At 39.2% G+C, this 22,316-nt stretch overlaps 1 protein-coding gene across 2 annotated transcripts in view; it reads right to left on the bottom strand.

Moving 5' to 3' along the window:
* The window catches only part of UNC13C (unc-13 homolog C), a 391,633-nt gene that overhangs the window by 266,087 nt on the left and 103,230 nt on the right, over positions 1–22,316 (bottom strand). For both annotated transcript variants that reach the window (XM_030578419.1, XM_030578418.1), the window contains exon 7: positions 12,824–13,043. In XM_030578419.1, coding sequence (XP_030434279.1) covers positions 12,824–13,043 — 220 coding nt within the window. The remainder of the gene's footprint in view (positions 1–12,823; positions 13,044–22,316) is intronic.

Below are 22,316 nucleotides of genomic sequence, written 5' to 3'. Positions count from 1 at the left end.
AAAAATTCTTCACAGCTTACGGCTGAACTTGTAATTCATGAATGGAGAAGTTACAGGGCTTTGAAGATATCTATTTTTCTAAATGTATGCACTGATCACCGTGGAACTTCAGAGCTAACAACGCCATTGTAAAGTCCTCTCCTTTCTATCTGATGAAAGTATTGCTGAGAGGCAGCCTCATCACTGCATATTGTACTTGAGTAACATAGCAGCGTTTTAGGTGTCTGATAATGAATTGGTTTATTTTTCAGCTCAGAGTAAGGTGTGAGGTGGAGGTTGAGGATGAGGATGAGGAAGGAAACGTAGCTCTGAGGAGGGCATGGGAAAGTGGGGGCATGGCATTTCAAACTCTATAGTGCACATCCGTGAGCAGAATGCCACAAGAAACAGGTGGTCAATGCTATGTTAAAAATGATAGCAGCAAAGAAGTGAGATAGCTGGGATCACTGAGCAGGATACACCACAGGTGTGTATGCCATATGGAGACTGTCAAGAATGGCAAGATGACAGAGCAATACAAAGAAGATTTTCTAACCAATGAAACAGTGATGTAATAGACACATCACTTGTTTTCACAATAGGTCCTCTGGGAATAGATGCTACTGATGGTCGATTCATACTATTGAATACCGTGGACCAAATTCTGCAGTTATTCATTCCTTATTCAGGTAAGACTAGTTTTGATTTCAGTGGGAGATTTGCCTGAGTTAGAATGATAGAATTGGACCCTGGCTATGTATTTCTCCACTGACATTTATCCCAGTGTACATTTATTTATTTAAAATGTTGCTTTCTGCACTCTCCAACTCAGATACATGCTTTTTTCCCCCCATGAGGGTCCCAGGAGGGAGTAACTCATATAACCTTACAATAGCAGACTTCAGTACAACACAGGCAGTATAATGTAGAACACTCAGTCTAACGCTGCTTGCAACAGTGAGTTGCTATTTCAGGTACATTTATACTGACATAGCTGCTTAAAATAAAGGATTAAAAGTTTCATAGAACCAGAAAATGTGGGTGCCTGTTTAATGAGGCAAGTAATTTATTCAGGCTTTTTATAGCCACAGTCCACAAACCTCTCCTCCATAGCCAGTTTTAGCTCTAGGCACTTTGAAATTCATACACTGGTTGGAGAAAAGGGAACGGTTGCAGTCTGCATTGGATAAAGGAAACCAATGAATACGAGGGAGCCAAATTATGAGCACATTTATAAAATGTAGCAAATAAGTGTCTATTTTGTATAGGGATCTATTATACAGCTGTGCGTGCTTCTCTCAAAAGCCACCTAATCCTAGTTCTATGCCAGCTGGGGAGACCTGTCCATTTCCCATGCTTCAAGAAAAAAAGATGGAGTGCTTTACTAAAAATATACTGGAAGCCCTTATAATTGTGCCGTTTTTGCCTGAGTTAAATAGATGAGGTTACGTTACAATACACTATACAACCTCAAATATAATTAGTATAAGAAAAACTTATAGAACATTGCAAATAAAGAAGTCACATTATTTAGTTACCTAGGGAAATAGGCTAGTTTGTAAGAATAATGACTGCATGCAAATATTGTTAGAAATCTATTCCACATAACAAAAAGGGAGCCAGATCATTTGCCCTGATAAGGCAGCTTTGTATGGTGAATACCAAAGTCAGTGCTTTGTAGCTGGTGTTGTTTGTTTTTTCTATTTCTAATCTTTGGTGATCAGGTCTTCTGGCATCTGAGCTGGCCTTCCGCCGTAAGGAACTCTTTCAATATTTACAATATCTGAGGGTAGCAGAATCATCAGGACTATTAGCAGTTGTAGAGCACTTTTACAATTCCAAACACTGTGCAAACATTATCTAATTAGCCTTCCTCATACAATTCCTGAGGGGATACATGGAGGTGTGACGTTGCACCCCATAATGCTTTATAGAAATATGCTTAGGAGTGTGAATATAATGTAACTGGAATATGCTTCATGCAAAAGGTCTCTTGTAAGGTCTCTTACAAAGCTTATAATCTACTGAGTGTGTCCATCCTATTTGTATAAATGTATCACTCTTGTATCTGAAACTAGAAATATAAACATAACTCTGAGGGCCTATTGTAATTATGCAAAGTGTGGGCCATTAATGGTGGCTTGGGATCTTGATGATTCCCATTAACCAGGACAACTGGTTGTAAATGGCTCTGTTTACTTGTAAGTCTTCCTGCATACCTGTATGCTGGCAAGTGGGTAATGAAGTCTTACAGTGACATGTGATCATGTTACTTGAACTGGAATCCATCTTTAACCTGGTGCTTTTCCATTTAGAAGGAGGGATGGAAACCCAGAGAGGGATAAAAGATTCCCGCCTTGTGCAAAAGACATATACAGGGGTGGAATAGAACAAAGGGGCTGCAGTCACGAGAAATCCCCTAGCTACCACCTGAGCTGGAACAAGGGGAAAGTATTGGGCACAGACTAGAAAGGAGTCTAATCTGTGGAAAAAAAAGCTTATTATAACATCTTTGAGGGTGAGATTTACCTGCATTTAGTTTCCTACTGTATTAGGCTTAGACTTGTGTGTTTTTGTTTTATTTTGCGTGGTAATTTACCTTGTTCTGTCTATTATTACTTGGAACCACTTAAACCCTAATTTTTTTATTTAATAAAATCAATTTTTGCTTATTAATTAACCCAGAGAAAGTAATTAATACCCGAGGAAGCAAACAGCTGTGAATATCTCTCTATCAGTATTATAGAGGATGAACAAATTATGAGTTTACCTTGTATAAGCTTTACACAGAGTACAAAGGATTTATTTGGGGTTTGGACCCCATTGGAAACTGGGCATCTGGGTGCTGGAGACAGTAGCACTTTTTAAGCTGTTTTCAGTTAAGCCTATGGCTTTTGGGGGACGTGGTTCAGACCTGGCTCTGTGTTTGCATCAGGCTAGTGTGTCTGGCTCAACAAGACAGGGTACTGAAGTCCCAAGCTGCCAGGGAAAATGGGCTCAGAGGTAGTCTCAGCACATCAGGTGGCAGTCCCAAAGGGTTCTCTGTGACCCCACCCATCACAGGAGGTACTGAAGGTATTATTTTTCACTTTTTTACACAAGGTGAATGTAAAACGCAGTGAGGTTAAATGATTTGCTCTGCAATTAGAATTTGGGAGTTCCAGCTCCGTGCTTAATCTGCTGGAGAATAATTCCTTTTCCATGATGCTATCAAGAGCTACTATTTTGTTTTGATGGCATTTTTCTTTAAAGCTCTCTCAGGTTGTCATGACTCAAGAAGAGGCTGTCTGTCTGACAGTATTGAAAGGGTCTTCTATCATGGGGACTTCAATGGAATCTTATAGAATCTTTTGAGCTAATCATCTTCTATTTTCTTTTTTATTATTTATATTGTGCTTGAAAGATGCGAGGCACTTTACAGAGCAGCAAAGACATAGATATATTTATGGCCATATGGGAGGCATGGTTTGATCCACTGCACAAGATTGGAAAAGCAATGGCTGAGGTGAGAGTGGAATGCCATGGGGTATGTGACATGGTAGCATAATCTCCTATGGCTTCTCTATCTAGAGAATTCCTGAGAATCTCTGTGCTTGGTACTGACAAATGCGTAGTTTTTGAATGATGAAGACAAATTCCAGTGAGCAAAGATTTCAAACTGAAAAAGTAGACATGTTTAGAAAAAAAAAATCCTTACGCACACGAAGGTTAAGTGCCAACACAAAACAAATACCACCTGAAAATACCTCAAGTGATTTCCGATTGTATAGAGGAGGTGAAAGATGACTGTTGAAATGCTTCGACAATGCGATAAATACAATACCTTTGACCTTATATGTCTTTTTGCTAGACATCAAGAAAGCAACATGCTTCATTTTCCATCATTGACTTTCATTAATAAGCACAGACTGAGGAAATCATTTGCTGTAACAATAAATCATGGATACATTCAATGTGGCAGTAATGGGTCACTCTCAAAACTCATGCTTATTTTCCAGGCAATCCAGATAAAATTGGAAATATGCATTAACTAACATAAGTTACAATTTTCAAACTGTATTGCATAATTTAATGAAACTATTGTTACATCCTGTGATACTGCCAATCCATCAACAGCCCTGTCCATGCATTTTTGATTAGAGTCATTTAGACAATACAGTGACCTATATTGTACAATAAAATTAACAAAACCTTCTTACCCAAGGACTGATCCAAACAATGTGACAGAGATCAATTCTGACTTAATATCATAACTACTTCTGAAAGCAGCATCTTGGTGAAGATGAGCAGCTTAATCAACAGAGCCCTGATTTTATTGTTTAACATCAGTCTAGGACCGTCTTGTAATACTAACCCAACTGAGCTTGTTCTCTGAACTCACTTCTAGCGGACAGCAATCTGCACTTAAAACCAACTTGCCACTGCTCGAAAGGCAATCCATCATAGCAATCACTAGATTGCTAGCCTGACAGATTGTCTGGCAGGGTGTTAAAGAGAGACAATGGGCCAGATTCCCAGACTATGTACATGGGTGTGGCTCCACTGAGGTCAAATCAACTGAGGCGCTGGCCTTTCCTTTTTCAATACTGCTAGTTGCAGTCTTCATTCTCTCTCTCTCACACGCACACACAGGGGCAAAAAACAGCATGGAATTTTCACTGAATTGAGAAAAATATTTAAAATTTTCTTTGCTGGCTGATTCCATGTTAGTGATGAACCTTTAAAATTTCTATTCAACCTAAAAAACATATTGTGTAAGGACCTAATTTTCAAATACAGGTGGCATAGTAGAATCCAAAGCCTGCATTTGAGTACTCAGATCTACACATGGGCAGCCAAAATTGATATCTAGGCACTTAAAGCACCCAAAAGTGTGATCAGGGGACCAAAAATATCAAAGACTGGATCCCTTATGTGGATTTAATTTTTATATTGTTTATTGCTTACATTGTAGATGTTTACTTGATCAAAACTGCCTATGCCTTGCCTAGGAGAAGAAGCAGAGTAACCAAAGAGGAACACCCTTTACCTTAAATGTGTGTGCCCATTTTAGGTTTGTAATTTTGCCAAATGCTCAGATAGCATGGTGATATGTATGGCATAAGTATCAACTGAACATTAGGTCCCAGGATGATGCTGTGGCAAAACAACAACAACAAAACACCTCACTAACATGGTCCTTGGATGTGTCAAGCAGGAATGGTTTATTACCTCTATATATATGGCAGCGGTGAGACCTGTGTTGGAATACCATGTCCAGCTCTCACATCCACATGTTTAAAAAGATGTTGGAAAACTGGACAGGGTTTAGCAATGAGCAGCAAGAATGATTTGTGGTCTGGAAAACATGCCTTCTAATAACAATGGGAGACTAAAGGAGCTCACTCTAATTAGCTATTAAAAAAGTTAAGCGGCATGTTGATCAGGGTTCACAATTACCTGCATAGGGAGAAGATTTCTGATAGTGGAGGGATCGTTAAACTAGCAGACAAAGGCTTAACAAGAGAAAATGGCTGGAAATTGAAGTCAGTAAAGCTTAGATAGTGATGGTAATTCACTATCGGAGCAGCATACCAACTCTCCATTGAAAGTCAATGGGATTTGCGCTCTTAAGTCACTTAGGTGAGGTTGGAAATGCTGCACTGTATGGCCTGTATTGTATATCACAGAAGATGGTGCCTTCTGACCGTAAAATCTATTAAATAAAAGGACAGATAGACAGATTGACAGTCTATGTAAAAAAACAAGTCCAGACTATTATTATATTTACCATCTAATTCTAGAAGTTTGTACCATGTGTAAATGTTAAAAACAAGTCTACCAAATGTTTGTGCATATGTAGTTGTGGTGTAACATTTGTTATAGAGCAATTATGCCTAAAAGTCAAGCCAAAAATTATTTTTGAACTTTTAAATTGAAATTAATTTCAAATGTAAACAATTATTAAACTGAGAAACAAAGGATTAGATTTCAGTGGATCCAAACTAGGGATGTATTTGGCCCACTAACAACTACAGGTAACAATCCAGATGCAGGGGTGAGGTCTGAAGTGGTGCAAGTTGATAAATGAGAGTAAAATAGCAGAACTGAGTCAAAAGGAATCTTAGAGGGTGTATGCACAGAGGCACTTCAATAGAGGAACGTACTAGGTAAAACCACCAGCAGCTGGGTGTAAGAAAGTTTAAGTAGGAACCCCCCCACCCTCACGCACACACATACACAGGGCTCAATACTGCAAGATACTGATAATTCAGACCATGATATAGAAAAAGCATTTAAACATATGCTTAACTTCAAGCACACAAATAGCCTAATTGACTGCAATTTCCTACCATGTACAGTGACAGCAAATTTGTTTAGTTCTTAAGTAGTTTCTCAAGGAAAAGTCTCTGTGAATGGCATTTTGTGCTTGGCAGAATGACATAAATTGTAATATAAAGAGAGAAGCCCATGCCAAGGCGAGGGCAGAAGTACAACGTAAAACCAGAGAACTTAAGAACAAATGGTGGACTGAGAAAGCGCAAGATCTGCAACATCTCGCAGATATCCACAATACATATGGTTTCTTTAGTGCCACCAAGGCTGCTTATGGGCCAATTGGTCATGGTATGAATCCTTTTCGCTCTAAGGATGGAACCACACTTCTGAAGGACAATGAAGCCATCATTTTGAAGATCTCCTTAACTGTAATTCTATGGTTGTAGATGAAGTTCTTGAGCAAATCCCTCAATGACCATTTAGGGACGAGCTCAGAGACCCTCCCAATTTGTATGAGATGCACAATACTACCATGCAGATGAAGAACAACAAGACAGAAGGTCTAGAGGGGATCCCCACTGAAATTTTCAAAAACAGTGGACCAGAGCTAATTCAGCAGCTTTACCTGCTTATCCTTAAAATCTGGATAAAGGAGGAGATACTCAGTGAAATGAGGGATGCCTTGATTGTCACCTTGTTCAAGAAAGGGGATAAAGTGGATTGTGGAAATTATTATATCTCCCTCCTAGCCACTGCAGGCAAAGTTCTGGTGCGGATCCTTGCAACCCATCTTCTGCCCACTCAGAAGAAATTTTACCAGAGTCACAGAGTGGTTTCCGATCATGCTGTGGAACTGCAGATATGATTTTCACAGCACGGCAGCTGCAAGAAAAGTGTTGGGAGCAAAACTGAACACTATACATGGCTTTTATTGATCTAACTAAAGCCTTTGACTCCATGAATCGTTGTGATCGCTGGACTGTACTTTCTAAGATTGGAAGCCCTGATAAATACATCAATGTCCTAAGATTGCTTCATGATAACATGAAAGTGACTGTTCTGAACAGCACTAGTTCCCAGAGTAAACCTTTCAAAGTACAAACAGGAGTCAAACAGAGCTGTATCATTGCTCCAAATATGTTTGCAGTTTTTATTGCTGTCATTCTTTACCTAATTGCTGGGAAGTTTACAGATGGCATCGAAATCACTTACAGAATGGATGGAAAGCTGTTCAGGTTTAGCAGGCTGAAAGCCAAGAGTAAAATTTCCACAACATCTATTGTGGAACTTCAGTATGCTCAGGACAATGCAATCTTTGCCCACTCTGAGAAAGATCTTCAAACCATCTTGAATGTGTTTGCCGATGCTTATGCATGTCTTGGTCTCACTCCTAATATCAAGCAGACTAAAGTGCTCTCTCAGCTCTCTCCAAATGAGGTATTACATGCCTCATCTATCTAAATCAATGGAGTGGCACTGAAGAATGTTGATCATTTCCTGTACCTTGGAAGTCATCTTTCATCCAAGGCAGATATTTACGCAGAAATACAACATCGCCTGAGCTGTGCCAGTGCAGCATTTTCACATTTATGGCACAGGGTCTTTGAGGATCATGACATTCAAACAGACACCAAGCTTCTTGCTTATCAAGCCATTATTCTCCCAACACTGTTGTATGGACAACCTATAGACACCACTTGAAAGTCCTTGAGAGGCACCATCAACGCTGCCTTCTTAAGATTCTGAAGATCAAATGGGAAGACAGACACACCATTATTAGTGTTCTGGAAGAGGCAAATACTACCAGTATTGAGGCAATGATCATCTGTCAGCAATTCCACTGGACTGGTCACATTGTCCGGATGCCAGACCATCGCTTCCCAAAACAGGTCCTGTTCGCTCAGCTGAAAGAAGGGTATAGTAATGTGTGTGGACAACAGAAGCATTATAAGGACTTGCTGAAGGACAACATAAAAAAATGTAATATTGACATTGATACCTGGGAGACACTTGCCCAGGATCGCTTAAAATGGAGTGAACTCCTACGTGATGGTCCCCTGCATTTTGAAATTGCTCGCCGACAAGAGGACAAGAGGCGCAGGAGGAAGGAGAGACTGGTCCCCAGTCATGGTCAACAGCCTCCTGCCCTCATTATAATAGAACTTGTGGTTCAAGGATTGGCCTTATTAGCCACCTGAAGGCCCATAACTCCCATGGAAGATGATCATACTTGGTAACGAGTGATCGCCCATCATTTCACTTCAATTAATGTTAAACTGAAATGTTCTGAATATGTATTCTCTCAGATAAAGGAGTGAACCTTTTACTCTGCAATGATATTTTTTCTTATATAAGCTAAAAATGCTTCTAAACAATTAGATCATGTTGTCCCTGCCTTCCTAGATCTGCATGTAGAGTTCCCCCTTCCAATGCAAAAAAGGGGTACAACCATCCAGCAGTGACATCCTTTCCTCCGGGACCAGGAATACGATTCTACCCAAGGTCCAAGATCCATGCATAGTATTTGTAGGAGACAGATATTGTTCCCACTGCTCTTTTTGTGTAGTCCTCTCAGTGCCACAGAAGAGGGTGGGGTTTCTAGCGGTAGGTGTGAAAAGCCCTGGCAGCAGGGCTCCAAACTCAGTGATACAAGATTCCCTGAAGCAGATGCAGATGGGACAGGCTTCTATTAGACCTGCCAAGATCCATAAGGATCTCCCAAGATCTGCAAGTTCTGGTTCTAGTACCCCCGCCCATTCTATTAGAAGGCGAACCTCATGCCCCTGATAGAACAATCTAGGGAAAATTCCATGACGGGCACTTTGTGGAGTTTGCCTATTGCTGGCCCTTTGGCTTTTCTTTGGGAGGGTGCGATCTGGATCCAATGCTAATAAAAATGGAAAAAGAGGCAATTAAAATTTTAAGTATGGCAGCTCACTGTTGCTTGGTTCTTGTATAGAGGGTGATAAGCAGTTACTCGACAAATTACTTGTACATATTCTGTTGCCAGCAGCATGACAACCTGACAGCAACTTTATTTCACTTTTATGCTTGAAAACCAGAGCAGTATAAGCCAAGTGATTCCCAATAGACCTACTACATCAAATCACTACACAGAACTGAAAGAGATCAATGGTCTAATACACAATGAATTATTTTTAGATGGAGTCTTAAAATGTTGCTGGAATCAAATATATCAGTTGGTCAAATGAGAGTAGACAGGATCTGACACTTGCTATATATTAAAGAATAGACACTCCTCTTACTCAGGGCATGTACTGCCCAGGAAACAGAAGTTCTGCACACTTGTTAAAAGACTTATTTGTTAGCATCCTGTTTACATTAAACATGGCTGAAACTTGAAACCAAGCCAGAAGCAACCCTAGTCCACACCATTCATAGTTTTATAACATGACTTTTAGCACAAACTAACCAACCTTCTTTTCATACTGTTTAATTAAAGCATACTAGCAATACAGGTGGAAAACAAGGTTGCTACTAGCTCAGTTTCAACCGTAATATGGAACCAAGGTTAGGCACTGTTTGATTTGCAAATTCTTCATAGTGCTATGGCCCCTTTGAGTCTGTGCATCTGGTCAGCTGGCAATTCCCCCTGCGTAGTGGGAATCCTTGGGTGTCGTAAAGCTGAAGAACGGCTCTATGCCATCCAGCATCATAACCCATGGTATAGAGAGTATGGCTAGGAAAGAGAGGGTGTGGCTGGAACATCAATATATTCTGGCTATACCTAGCTGCTATAATGGTCCCTCAAGGATGTGATGGCTATGCATAAGACAGAGCAACCCTAGGCTGCTATAACATATACCGGGGGCCAAAAAAGTCTCTTTTCAGCCCCAGAATTGACAAGTCACAAAGGTGGCAGGTCCTGATTCCCTACTGCCCTGCACTGCACAAAATGCATAGTGGGTATAAAACACTACCAAATTTAGTATGATCTAAAAATGTTCCCAAGTTAGTTTTTGGGAGGGATGCTCAGCGTGGCCAAAGTCAATTGGGCCATAAAAGGGACAAAAGAGGGTAGCAAAGTTCACTCTGGGGATGAAGGAAGGTTAGTCACTAGGACCAAAGGCATAAGGTATAGTCCCCTACTATGCTTGTAAATATGGAGTGCATCTACCAGATAAGGGCTCAGCAGCTTTTCTATCAGCTATCTGAAGATGGGTTATCACTTGGCAGGGGATTATCTAAATTAATTTTTAGTATTCCTGATGGCAGGAATCCAATGCGGTAAGAGTGCATTAGTGGGAGGTCTTTGATTCATCCCAATCCCAAACACAGGACTGGGAGTTACCAAGACCAGAATCTGCAAGGAGGATTGTAATAAGGGTGTTGAGTTTTAAATGCCAGTGAAATATCCCTTTGTGTTATTAATGAGTTTCATCCCAGTAAAATAAGGTAAATTACTAAGAGCTTGAGTGGATTGAGGGGGAAAAGAAAGAAATTGTATGCAGCACTTCCTTATCTCTTAAATACTGCTGATAACACGCTTTTGCCTTATTTTAGAGGGGAAAAACAGTACTGAAACCATTAGATTATAAAGTCAAGAAAGCAGTTATTTCCATAAATAGATCATTATAAATAAATATTTGATTCAAAAATTAATGTATTTGTTGCAGGAGTTGCTATGATGATAAACATTTTGTAATTAATAGAGGCAACAATGCCAAATAATAGAAAAAAGGGAAAGGGGGGGCTGAAAAATACTTGTGTACTATCATGCTGTCTAATATTTTCTCCGTAAATAGAAGCACTATGCTCTTTTGAAGAGATACTTTTTACTGCATTATTTTGTTTTTTCTGCTTCTTTTTTGGGTTCTTTCCCCTGAGACACTGCGGCAGAGAGTTAACCACTATTTCAAAGAGGTTTGCAATTTTAATTGCACTGTACTTTTGCAGATACATATTATGGAAAATGCACCTAACTGGTACATAATGTTCATTGTATCAGGCCACATGTATTCATTAAGATTCCTTCATTGCAACCACTCCAAATAGCAGATTTCTGAATGGGAGAACTTCATTATTTTTACAGCTGGTACATTCATATTTATTTATTACTGTTGGGGCACAACTGAAAGCAACAAAATATAAAGGTCCTAAAATTGAGATACCCCAAAAAATGCATTCACACAAATTTCTAATGAAGTTTGTTAGTAGTGATTCACAAATAAAACTGGACTTTGAATGAAAGAAACATATAAGAAATGCTGACATTAAAGAATCATATTTTCCACCCCCTTACTTCCTTTCTAATAGATTAAGGGTAGCACTGAATAACATATACTGATTTATAGCATTGAAATATAAAATGAAAAATTGTTAATGGTAAGATTAAGAGCTTTGATAGCTATATTTTTAATTATTTGTAATTATGTATAGTAAATGAGCACAGTTGAGGTAACATTTCGGCCAAGGCCTCTCTGGCGTAAGTGTGGTTTTCCCAGTTCTTCTTTTACATAGCATTGCTAATCTTCTTAAAATGTTATTGCTGACAGAACAAAGGTAACATGTCATGCTGAAGGATGTAAATAAAAGATACGCAAACATGTAATGATAAATACTCCCCTCCCTTTTCTGGGAAAAGCCAGGGCAGAGTGACACAAAACCATGACCCAGAAACTGCAAAGCCATAAGGAAAAATGCAGAAGTTGGGTTACTGAAGCTTGCGCACATGTAATGTATGGGTTAATGCACTAAAAGCCAATTAGATAAAGATTAAGTAATCTGTAATGTAGCAATGTAGGAAAGTAGAAAAGGCCTAAGTGAACATGGGCCCTTAACTGGAGAAACCAGACCAGAAACTGAAGAATGGGATGAAAGGACCAGATCTAGGGGTCAAAGAGGATGATGACTATCACGGAAGATGGAAGAACTTGCTTCTGTCCCCGAATGTAGTAAACAGGGGACCATTTATCAAATCTGTCTTGTCTGTTATTATCTGTCTGGCATAAATGTACCTCTAGACACTATAAGTGACAATAATTCTGTCTGAAATTGTATCGATAAAGGTGAAAATTGATTAAGCCTAAATTGGGTGGACTTGTGGCTCAGTTCCCCAATTTTTAATCCCAAAGACTATGATGAACATATTTTCACCATGGCTACTCAGGGAGAATTTTAATGAGTGAATATGACTGCAGAGAGTACATTACTGTGACTGTAATCACTAGCAGCAGCATTTTCATTTTTAACCTTGTTCTGACTTTTTTTGATTTTGAATGAAACAAAATGAACAGGGCATTATGTCACACAATTTCAATTCCTTTTGGTGAGATTGTTTGAAAAAGAAAGTTGACAATATATCGGTGTCATAAGACATTATTTGTAACTGAACGGCAGAGGATCAGCAGAAGCAATTGACTAAATTATTCAAATGATCAAACCAAACTAACAACAGGTGCTTCTTGATGGCTGCCAGATCCTCAGATGGTGTAAATCAGCATAGTTCCGCTGACTTTACCAACTGAGGAGCTGGCCCTTCCCTTCAGTGGGGGTCTGCTAGAATATATAGTATGTCAACAGGCATGAAGCATTGTAAAAAAATCAGCTGTCACCAAATACTCACTCTGCAAACAGTCAGCATTTAGGAGGTCTTGGCACTTCTCGTGACATTTGACACCACATTCAGTGCATCTCATGCCTTGCCTGGCTATGCCCCAAAGCAGACCTTCGCATTCGTAACAGTATGTGGGAGTTGTAGCCGTCCACACTTCGAAGTTATGAGGAGTGGTTGATGACATTGGATAGATTAAAGCCTGCAATGTCTTTTTGAAAACATGCATTTTCTGTTGGGTGAAATGGGGGGGAAAAATCGATAAAAGGCATCTTAGATTTCAAAGTTCTTCCACATGAGTGAACTACAGTTAAAATGTATTTTATGAACATCACAACTTTACAAAATATCAGATTATAAATTAAATTACATAGTCCTCAGCAAAATACTTATGTACTCATGTCATCTTGTACTTTGAAGAGCAGGTTGCCTGGATGACCTAGTTTAACCGATTACATCTACAGAAGCATTAAGATGTATTTGATCAGTCAATTATATTTTCAACACAGAGTCCAGTATAATTCATTTTTTCATCTTTAGGGCAAAAATGCAAAAATTCATTAGCATGATATTTGCAGATCTATTTTAAGCAATTACCTTAAATATAGGGCTCCTGAATATTTATATGCTTCCTACAAGAACTTGTCTGACTATATACACTGCATGGAATGTCTCTCTATTATGTAGAAAGTGCCTTCTCTTAAATCTCATTCCTGTATTGTCTCCCCACCGGCTTGAAGTGGGCATCTTTCATGAGTTCCATTTTTGGCGGTTTTCCCACAGTATTGAATCTAATACTTTCCCTTTATGAGTCAAGACTCTCTTTTTCTCAGAAGTGGGAGTGGGTCCAAATCAAACCCCAGAACTGAACACTCAGATCTTGGGCAGCTTTGGATCAGGATCCAAATTTTGCTGCTCGTGACCACCTCTGGACAAAAGTTATCAACTATACACTAATTAGCACTGCAAACAAGCTGAATTGCAGCTCATTGGTGCCAAAAGCCTGTTGAACACTGACAAACTAGCCCCTGTAGGTTTGCATATAAAACAAGGCCATAAAACTCTATATGTTTCCATATAAAACATTCTCTGCTATTAAGTTTACTTAGCTTTGCGTGTTAACATCTGCTCTGCCAGGTACTGAGTGCTCCCATGGCCCACTGATTGCAGTAGAAGTAGAGGCAATTCAGTAGCTCTTAGGTGATGTTCAGCACCATACAGGATTAGGCCCCAACTTTGTTTCTCTGATTAACTGCAGATGGCTGACAGCATCATATTAAGAATTATAGTCTTGTCTGTTTCTAAATAAGTGAAATAAATCTATTGTGAAGGAGGAACAGTCGTCTCAGAGACAGCACGGAGGGAAGCTGGATATTTCGAAGACTTGGTAAACACAGGCAAATGAGGCACCAAGTTATCTTGCTGGTTTGCTTATGAAAAATACAGAGCGAGAGAAAGTGAGCGAGAGAGAGAGTATGTGTTGAGGGTATGGACGTGAGACAAGATAGGAATCTATGTCTGGAATGGGAAATAGCCATTTTAATATTAAACTTATGTATTAAATGTGGCTCAAAGAAGAGATCAAGAGGATTGGAACTGAAGCTTTTTTCATTTCACCACATGAATTTAAGTTTTTGTTGATGATTTCACATCTTTAATGCTACTTACTGCCATCTGCGCTCTGATAAATGTACTCTGTAAGTGAGGGGTATTAACATTTTGAATGAGGCAAGAAGGGAAGATATTTTTGTTTGTGGCTGGATATATATTTTCCCCATAACACTTGGAATATTTTGACAATAATAAACAGTCTCACATTTTCTGGAGCACATATCTAGACTGCTCACCTAGTATCACTGCTACACAATCAGTACCATCACATGACAGCTCTCTACTGCAGCAGAAAAACCATCACCAGGTGGGGGCAGTTATTAGTCATGACTCATAAGCTTAGGCATATGTTCTCTCTCTCTCTCTCTCTCTCTCTGTGTATTTATACACACACACACACACACACTTGTGATTATGGCTGATGAAGTCTCACCCCCTCTGGTGAATCTTACAGCAGGGATATAATTCTGTATTAAATTCTTTGGGTCAGCTCCTCAGCTGGCATTCATCAGCCTAGCTTCACTACATCAAGGTAGCTGTCCCGAGTTGTAGCAGCTATGGCGGCGAGGTTAATTAAAAAAACAAAAACCTAATTGCTTGAACAGAATAATGAGCTCTGTCAGAAAAACTGCAAGAAGCCACCTTGCCCCCTCTTCATGTCTTCCTGTTTGTTCCCTGCTCTCCAATGCACCATGTGCAAACTTCTCATCATCCTTATTAATGCTCTCCAACATAGATCCTTACTCTGCCTTTCAAAAATCTAATTTTTCACTGTGACATTAAGCCCCCGCCTTCACTCTGCCAATGAAACCAGCCTTGATTGCCTGTTTTTTCACATAAACACCTTTGTGCTTCCTCCATTATGCTTGGACAAAATCCCCATCCACATTTGAAAAGGGATCACCTATCTCTCTTTAAAACCTATGCGATGGCTACGAGTCACTGGTGTCTGGTATTGGTTGGGCAGGCAAGCAACTGTGGCCAATCAGACTGTTGTTTTGAATAATTTATGCCATCACACCCGTCTCTACTATAACTTTGACCTTCTCTTCCTTCCCCTTCTTTTCTGCCATATACTGTCTAAAGTCTTGACTGAAAGTTTTCTGGATCCAGGACTGTTTTTGTGATAGTTGTTTGTACAACGCCAAATAGAATGAGGCTCTAGTCCCAATAAGTGGATCTTGAATTGTTACCATGATAGAAATATCAGTAATAATAAATGGTGCTGATTAGCTGAGACTATGGAAGTGGCTCTACATAATTTTTCTACACCTCTCATACCAGGAGCTGCCTGGGTCAGGTCTTCTCCCAGCTAGTAATTCTTTTAAAGCTTCTCTAACTTGCACCGGCAGATAGATAACAACTAGGAGCTCCTCTGCTAGCCACGATCTCTAAAGCACAACATGTTCCATTCCTTCCCCTTTTCCAATTCCCAGAATGCCCCCTTCACAGCTTACCAGATACAGAGGTTAAAAAGAAAACCTCAAAATCATCTCCAATTGAATTTATACAGGATGTTGATTAAACACAGTTCACAGAAAAGACCGTGTCTTCGAAGATACTTTGCAGACTTATTGCTATAATACATGTGATCTGATTAATCATGTCAGTGCAAATCCTGCTGTGTCTTTCACTCTATTCAATTCCATTGATTTTCACAGGGTATATTTCATTTGTAAGATTTGGATCATTACATTGTGTAAAGAAATCAAAATAAATTGTAGTAGTTCTTAAAAGAACACATTTTACATAACCCTTTTGCTTTGCAGTAAATAGCACAGAAGCCAAATAATCCATGTTTCATTTTTTTATTATTTAGCATCAGGCTATTATGGGAAACTTGAACATAAAAATATGTTTTGTCTGAATAACTGGTTTGCAAGTTGTGCCGTTGAAATAAAAAGTTTACTCATATGTATTAAAGTACAATATAATATTACTAGGGCTGTCAATTAATCACAGTTAACTCATGTGATAAAAAAATTAATTGCTGTTTTAGTTGCACTGCTAAACAATAGAATACCAATTGAAATGTATTCAATATTTTTGGATGTTTTTCTACATTTTCAAATATATTTATTTCAATTACAACACAGAATACAAAGTATCCATGGCTCACTTTATATTTTTTTGTATTCCAAATATTTGCACTGTGAAAGTGATAAACAAAAGAAATAGTATTTTTCAATTCACCTCATACAAGTACTGTAGTGCTATCTCTTTATCATGAAAGTGCAACTTACAAATGTAGAATTATGTACAAAAAATAACTGCACTCAAAAATAAAACAATGTAACACTTTACAGCCTACAAGTCCACTCAGTCCTACTTCTTGTTCAGCCAGTCGCTCAGACAAACTAGTTTGTTTACATTTATGGGAGATAATGCTGTTCACCTCTTGTTTATTTGAAAATGTAGAAAACATCCAAAAATATTTAAATGAATGGTATTCTAATATTGTTCCACAGCGTGATTAATAGTGTGATTAATCACAATTAATTTTTTAAATCATAAATATTTTTTAATTGCTTTACAGCCCTATATTACAAATGATATTTGTGTATATATGTTTGGTAAGAACAGTCTCCTGCTAAACAATAACAAGAATTAAATGGATTCTGTGCTATTTAACATGTAGCAAAAGGATAATTTTATATATCTTATTATCTGATCCTCAGAATGCTTTCATTTGTAATAGTATTCTGTCCTGATCTATTATGTATATTTATAGTGCTCCAATTACAGCAATATCTAGGCACTGTTAATACACAGCAAAATCTCCAATACTGAAAAAATTATCCACTTATTCTTCTTAGACAATTTGAGATAATTTCACTCAAGCATTATGTCACATGCTTTTTGAACTTTCCGTTCCTTTTAAGAAAAGGACAAAAACAAATAATTTTGCTTCCAGTTAGCAGTATTTTGAGCATCAGTGACATACCACAAACCTACAGTGCTATGGCTCTGATTCAGCAAAGCAGTTAAATTTATGCTTTAACTTGAAGCACACAATTAAGTCTCAGTGACATTAACAACATTAAGCACATGCTTAAGTGCTCTGCTGAATCAGGGCTTTAGACTGTCTGTTACAGCTGTCCCCCTGCTGCATTCCTTTTTTCCCCTCTCCTTTCTGTTTGTCCTGTGCCCCTCCCGGTCATTGTGCTAACTAAAGTCACAGCCCTATTCATAGGAGTGGCTTGTACAGACTAACTGGAGCCATTGCTCTGCCTAGGGAGGGGGCTTCTTGCTTCTTTGTGTGGCTCCTTTGTTCAGACCCGGGCTCGGTGTGGGAGGCGCTGCCCAGAAATGCAAGACCTAAAGTGGCCAACTAATTAAGCATATGAGTCATACCTGTGGCTCAGAACATGCCCAGGCATGCCTATGCTTGCTTACCTGTAGCCTTTCCCTGCCTTCTCTCCTCCCCTGTATCAAGAGGAGCCAATCAAAAGTACTGGAGGGAAACTGCCTGAGTTTGCCTTTAAAGCCGGACATTTTCTGATCGGACCTCGAAGAAGGTCCTTGCTTTGCCACCTGGTCTGATCAGCTAGGGGTCTTTGGGGGGCCCTCTCCCCGCTCTCGTTTGTTTTTGAGCATACCCCCATTTTTAAACTCTCCTCCCATGAACAACGAATTTGTGTCTGGAGATCTTCTGATTATTGTAAGCGAATCGAGTCCTCTCTCCATCCTCCGATGCTACTGCTGTTCCTGCCTCTGTGCTTGCTGCTGTCCTGGGGATTGGTAAGAACTCCCTCTTGCAGACTCCCCCTGTCCTAGCTGCTGGCCTTGTTTCCCCAGCAGACAGATCCAAGCTAACTCCTTGGTCTGTATCTGTAATCTGTTTCTTGCTCCGCAGCGCCTTTGCTGCTAAAAATAAGCCTGTGCCGCTGCTAAGCTGTGCCTTCCTGGACTGTATCCTGGGCCGCCGGCTTGCAGCCGCCCCACTGCTGCAGCCACTCCCGCCCCCCGGGGGCTGTACCCTGGGCACACACCACTTGCCCTCTGGAACTGCTCCCCCTCCCGATCAAAGAATCGGCATAGTGTAAGGTGCACCTATTAGAATCAGGTTCTTAGTCTAGATAAGTTGTAATTTCATTTTGCATAGCTGTGGTTAAGTTAGGTTTAAAGAATTGTTTGTATTGTGCTCTGTAAGTTAGGTTTAAAAAGAATTGTTGCATTGTGTTCTGTTACTTGCTAATTTGTGTAGTCTTAGTTAAGTTAGATCATAAATAAGATTTTGCTGTGTTCTGTATAATTGTGGTTAAGTCTGTCTTCCCGCTGCCCTAACCCCCCACCAAGCTTGCCCGTGTCTCCCCCCGAGCTCCCCAGTGACTCGTTGCAGTCTCTCTGCTGTTTAAACTTGCAGCCTGTCTGCTCTCTGTGTCTCCCTGAGTTTAAATCTCCCTCCGCAGCGCCTCTGCCTTTGGTCTCTGCTCCACCACGTGCTCCTCTTCCCCCATCCCCCAACCTCATTCCTCTACCACTGCCTTTCTCTCTCCCTCTCTCTTTTAATCCCTTCCCCTACGTGTTCACCACGCTCCTACTGCTGCCAAACCTCAATTGTATTACTGAAGTCTAGCATAAAACCCCATTGGTTACCCTTTTTCTCTCTGACACACCTCACATTTTACATTTACACCACTGTGACACATTTTTACCTAGAGTTGTTGGTTATTTAACACATTTTACCCATAACGGTTAGTTGGTTATATGCTGCTGTGACACACCCTTTACATAGAAATTGTTAGCTACCTGTTACATTTATACTTCAGTGTTAATTGGTTACCAACTGTATTGTACCCCACTGTATTGTACCCCACTATTGAAACCCCCTATACTATTTACTAAAAGAAACCCCTCCCCAAATGTCTACCTTAACAAACCCCATACCCCTCACTATTGAATTTTCCCTGTTTTTGCATTTTCTTAATAAAGTTTATTTTGCACCCCACCAGTGCAGTAGTTGTCCCCCAAGATCCCCTACCTGCTGGCAGGGTCATAGACTACACGTATTGACTACTGTAGCATGTGCATGGGGCACCAATCCTTATACACAGTCTATCCCCAGAGTTTAATTTATGGAAGGTAGGTGTCAATTTATTCTAGGTGGAAATCATCAGCTGAAAGTCAAACATCGGAATTTTCTGGATCAAACCAGTTGTCCAGCCACCCCAGTATCCTGCCTCGAACAGTGGTCAGTACCAGACGCCTCAGAAGTAGTTGTAAAACACCCTATAAGGGGATAACCTGCCCATAAGGAAAGCTTTTTCCTAACTCCTGTCAACCAATGGATGTCTTGTTCACTAAAGATTGAGGGTTTACACATTCATTAATTGTCTATAATTGGATGTTCCCACTATTCATGTAAATGTCTGTTCCTTGTTTCAATCCTACTAAGCATTTGGTCTCAATGATACCCTGTGGCAGTGAGTTCCACTGGTTACTTATATATTGGGTAGAAAAGTATATTCTTTTATCAAGTTTTACATTTTTTGCCTTTCAGTTTTATTGTATATCCCCCATATGTGCCCAGTTTGCCTTTTCTATACCATTCTTTATATAACTGTCATATAACAGGTTCCCTTTATTCCTCTCCTTTCTAAAACTATCAGACAACCTTTTCATTCTCTCATCATGTAGATGTCTTCCTATGCTTGTAATCATGTTTGTCATCTGTTTTCAGACTTCTATTTCTGGTACACATTGTTTGATAAGGGCTGACTTGAATTGAAAACAGATATCGAGCTCAAGCCATATAACAGCCTTATAATACATGCAGTATTATTTTCCATCCTATTCTTTATGCATCCTAACACTGTATTAAACTTTTCCGACTGCCGACACATATGGAGCAGACATTTTCATTGAGCTGTCTGAAAGGACCCCCACTTTCTTCCCCTGAGTAGTTACAGTTAATTCAGAATCGAACACTGTGGTTAAAATTAGTCCTTCCCGTCTGCATTACTGTGCTTTTGTCAACAATAAATATGTCAGCTCTAGAGCTTGCTCCCTCTTACAGTTCTCTAGAGGGAGAGTCTGATCACTTCAAAGACAAAACAAAACAAAACAGAAAAGCTGTGCAAATGAATTTGTTGAATCTGCCTGCCTCTCCCCCTCCCCCGCCCCTTTTTTGTGCTGATTTGAGTCAGTGGCTGAATGGATATTGATTGTCACAGGAGTTGGTAATGATTAGAAATTGTCTTTTCATGGGTATCTGTTAGTAATACATATGGATTGCTTTTACATTTTGTAAATGTGACCAGCTATTTTCATAATCATATGAAATAAATAACAGAAAAAGATGTGTATTTTGCACTAGTTGTGTGATGTATTTTGGTCTATATAAATTATATTTTTCTGTGCCTGTTTTTTTTGTTGTTGCTGTTTTTTTACGATTCCATCTTTGCTTTTGCCCTATCAACCTTTGTTGCTATTTTGAGACTGCAGTACAAGGTAACTGCTGCTTTTATTGAAAAGGATAATTTTAAACACTAGTTGTTTTCCACTTCATCATTCAATTTTTTGAGTACTACCAGCTTATTCTTTTGTGATTACCAATGGCACCACACCATCTCCAGTCAAATTACAGGGCCTCCTTTGAAGGTCTTCAGTATCAAGATGTAGCCCACTAGCAGCCTCTCCACTTATCTACCTGCAGCATGTCCATTGTGGAGCCTAACTGTATTATAAGAAAATGCAATGTGTTTCATTTTCTCAAAGGAGAATAAACCATAGAAGAATGTGTTTGGCCTGGTAACTGCGGGGAGACACATGAGTGGCCTTTATCCTTCAAATTAGTGCTTTTGTTTAATCATGCTAGGTTTAGCCAGGTAAAATTACTTGCATCACACTTCAAATCTCCATTGAGAGAATGACATCTATTGTGTTCTTGATTAAAACAACCCTCTTTTGCAAAATACTGGTGAGAAATGGTTATGGCCAGATTATCAGAATATGATTATCTTCAAAAGATTGTCACTGTAAATTTATGCGGGAAATAATCATTCTAGTCCACCATATACCACTGCACTCATTATTATTGGTGGTTATGTTTATAGTAGCCAAAAGGCTGCTAGGTGCCTATCAGTAGTGAAAAATTACACATGGTCCTTGTAATCTAATCTAATAGGTAAACTATGACACAACAAAGTGTAACAGGAGTGAAAGGCAATAGGCACTTTTCCTCTGCACAGCACTGTTAAACATCTTTAAAATGACAGTTTCCCATAAACAGAAAGCATATAAATGTTTTATAAAATAAAAATGTCTCTCATGACCCATTTCAAGTGAGAGCCACAACAGACCAAATTAAATCAGTCCAGGCTTTTCCCCTCACTGCTCTAAATCTGCTCTAACTCTGCAAAAATACACATAGGGGTTAAATGCCAGACTGGAATGATTCAGAAAGACAGACCAAACAAAACCACTCTTAGGGATAATAATCTCTTACATTTATGTAACACCTTTATCCTGTAAGATCTAGCCAGGCTGCTTAACTAGCCAGGTTGCATAGCAAAGAGGGAAGGGAAAATTTAGAAGAGTAGAATCAATCTCTGCTCTTATGAAAAAGAATAAAAGATCAATCTTGTCCTGCCATATCAGACAGGACCTTGTTTTTTTTGTTTTGTTTTTTTGTTCATTTTTTTTTAATTGTCTTATCTGGAAGTCCCCACACAGTAAATGGCACATAAATCAGATTACTCTATCCTGGAATGACAAAGAGCTGAATGACTTCTAAAGAGGTTCGAACCAATTGTTCAATTGTTCCATACCAGATGCTTAGACCGATATATTAGGAACCAAATATATTATTAGACCAAACTACATATTAGGAAGATTAAAATAACACGTCATTTATTATTTTAACATAAATATACAATCCTAAGAGCCTGAT

Source organism: Gopherus evgoodei, chromosome 10, assembly GCF_007399415.2.
Source record: "Gopherus evgoodei ecotype Sinaloan lineage chromosome 10, rGopEvg1_v1.p, whole genome shotgun sequence".
Taxonomy (NCBI): domain Eukaryota; kingdom Metazoa; phylum Chordata; order Testudines; family Testudinidae; genus Gopherus; species Gopherus evgoodei.
The sequence above is the reverse complement of the archived record's forward strand: the minus strand, read 5'-3'. Positions and strand labels throughout refer to the sequence as shown.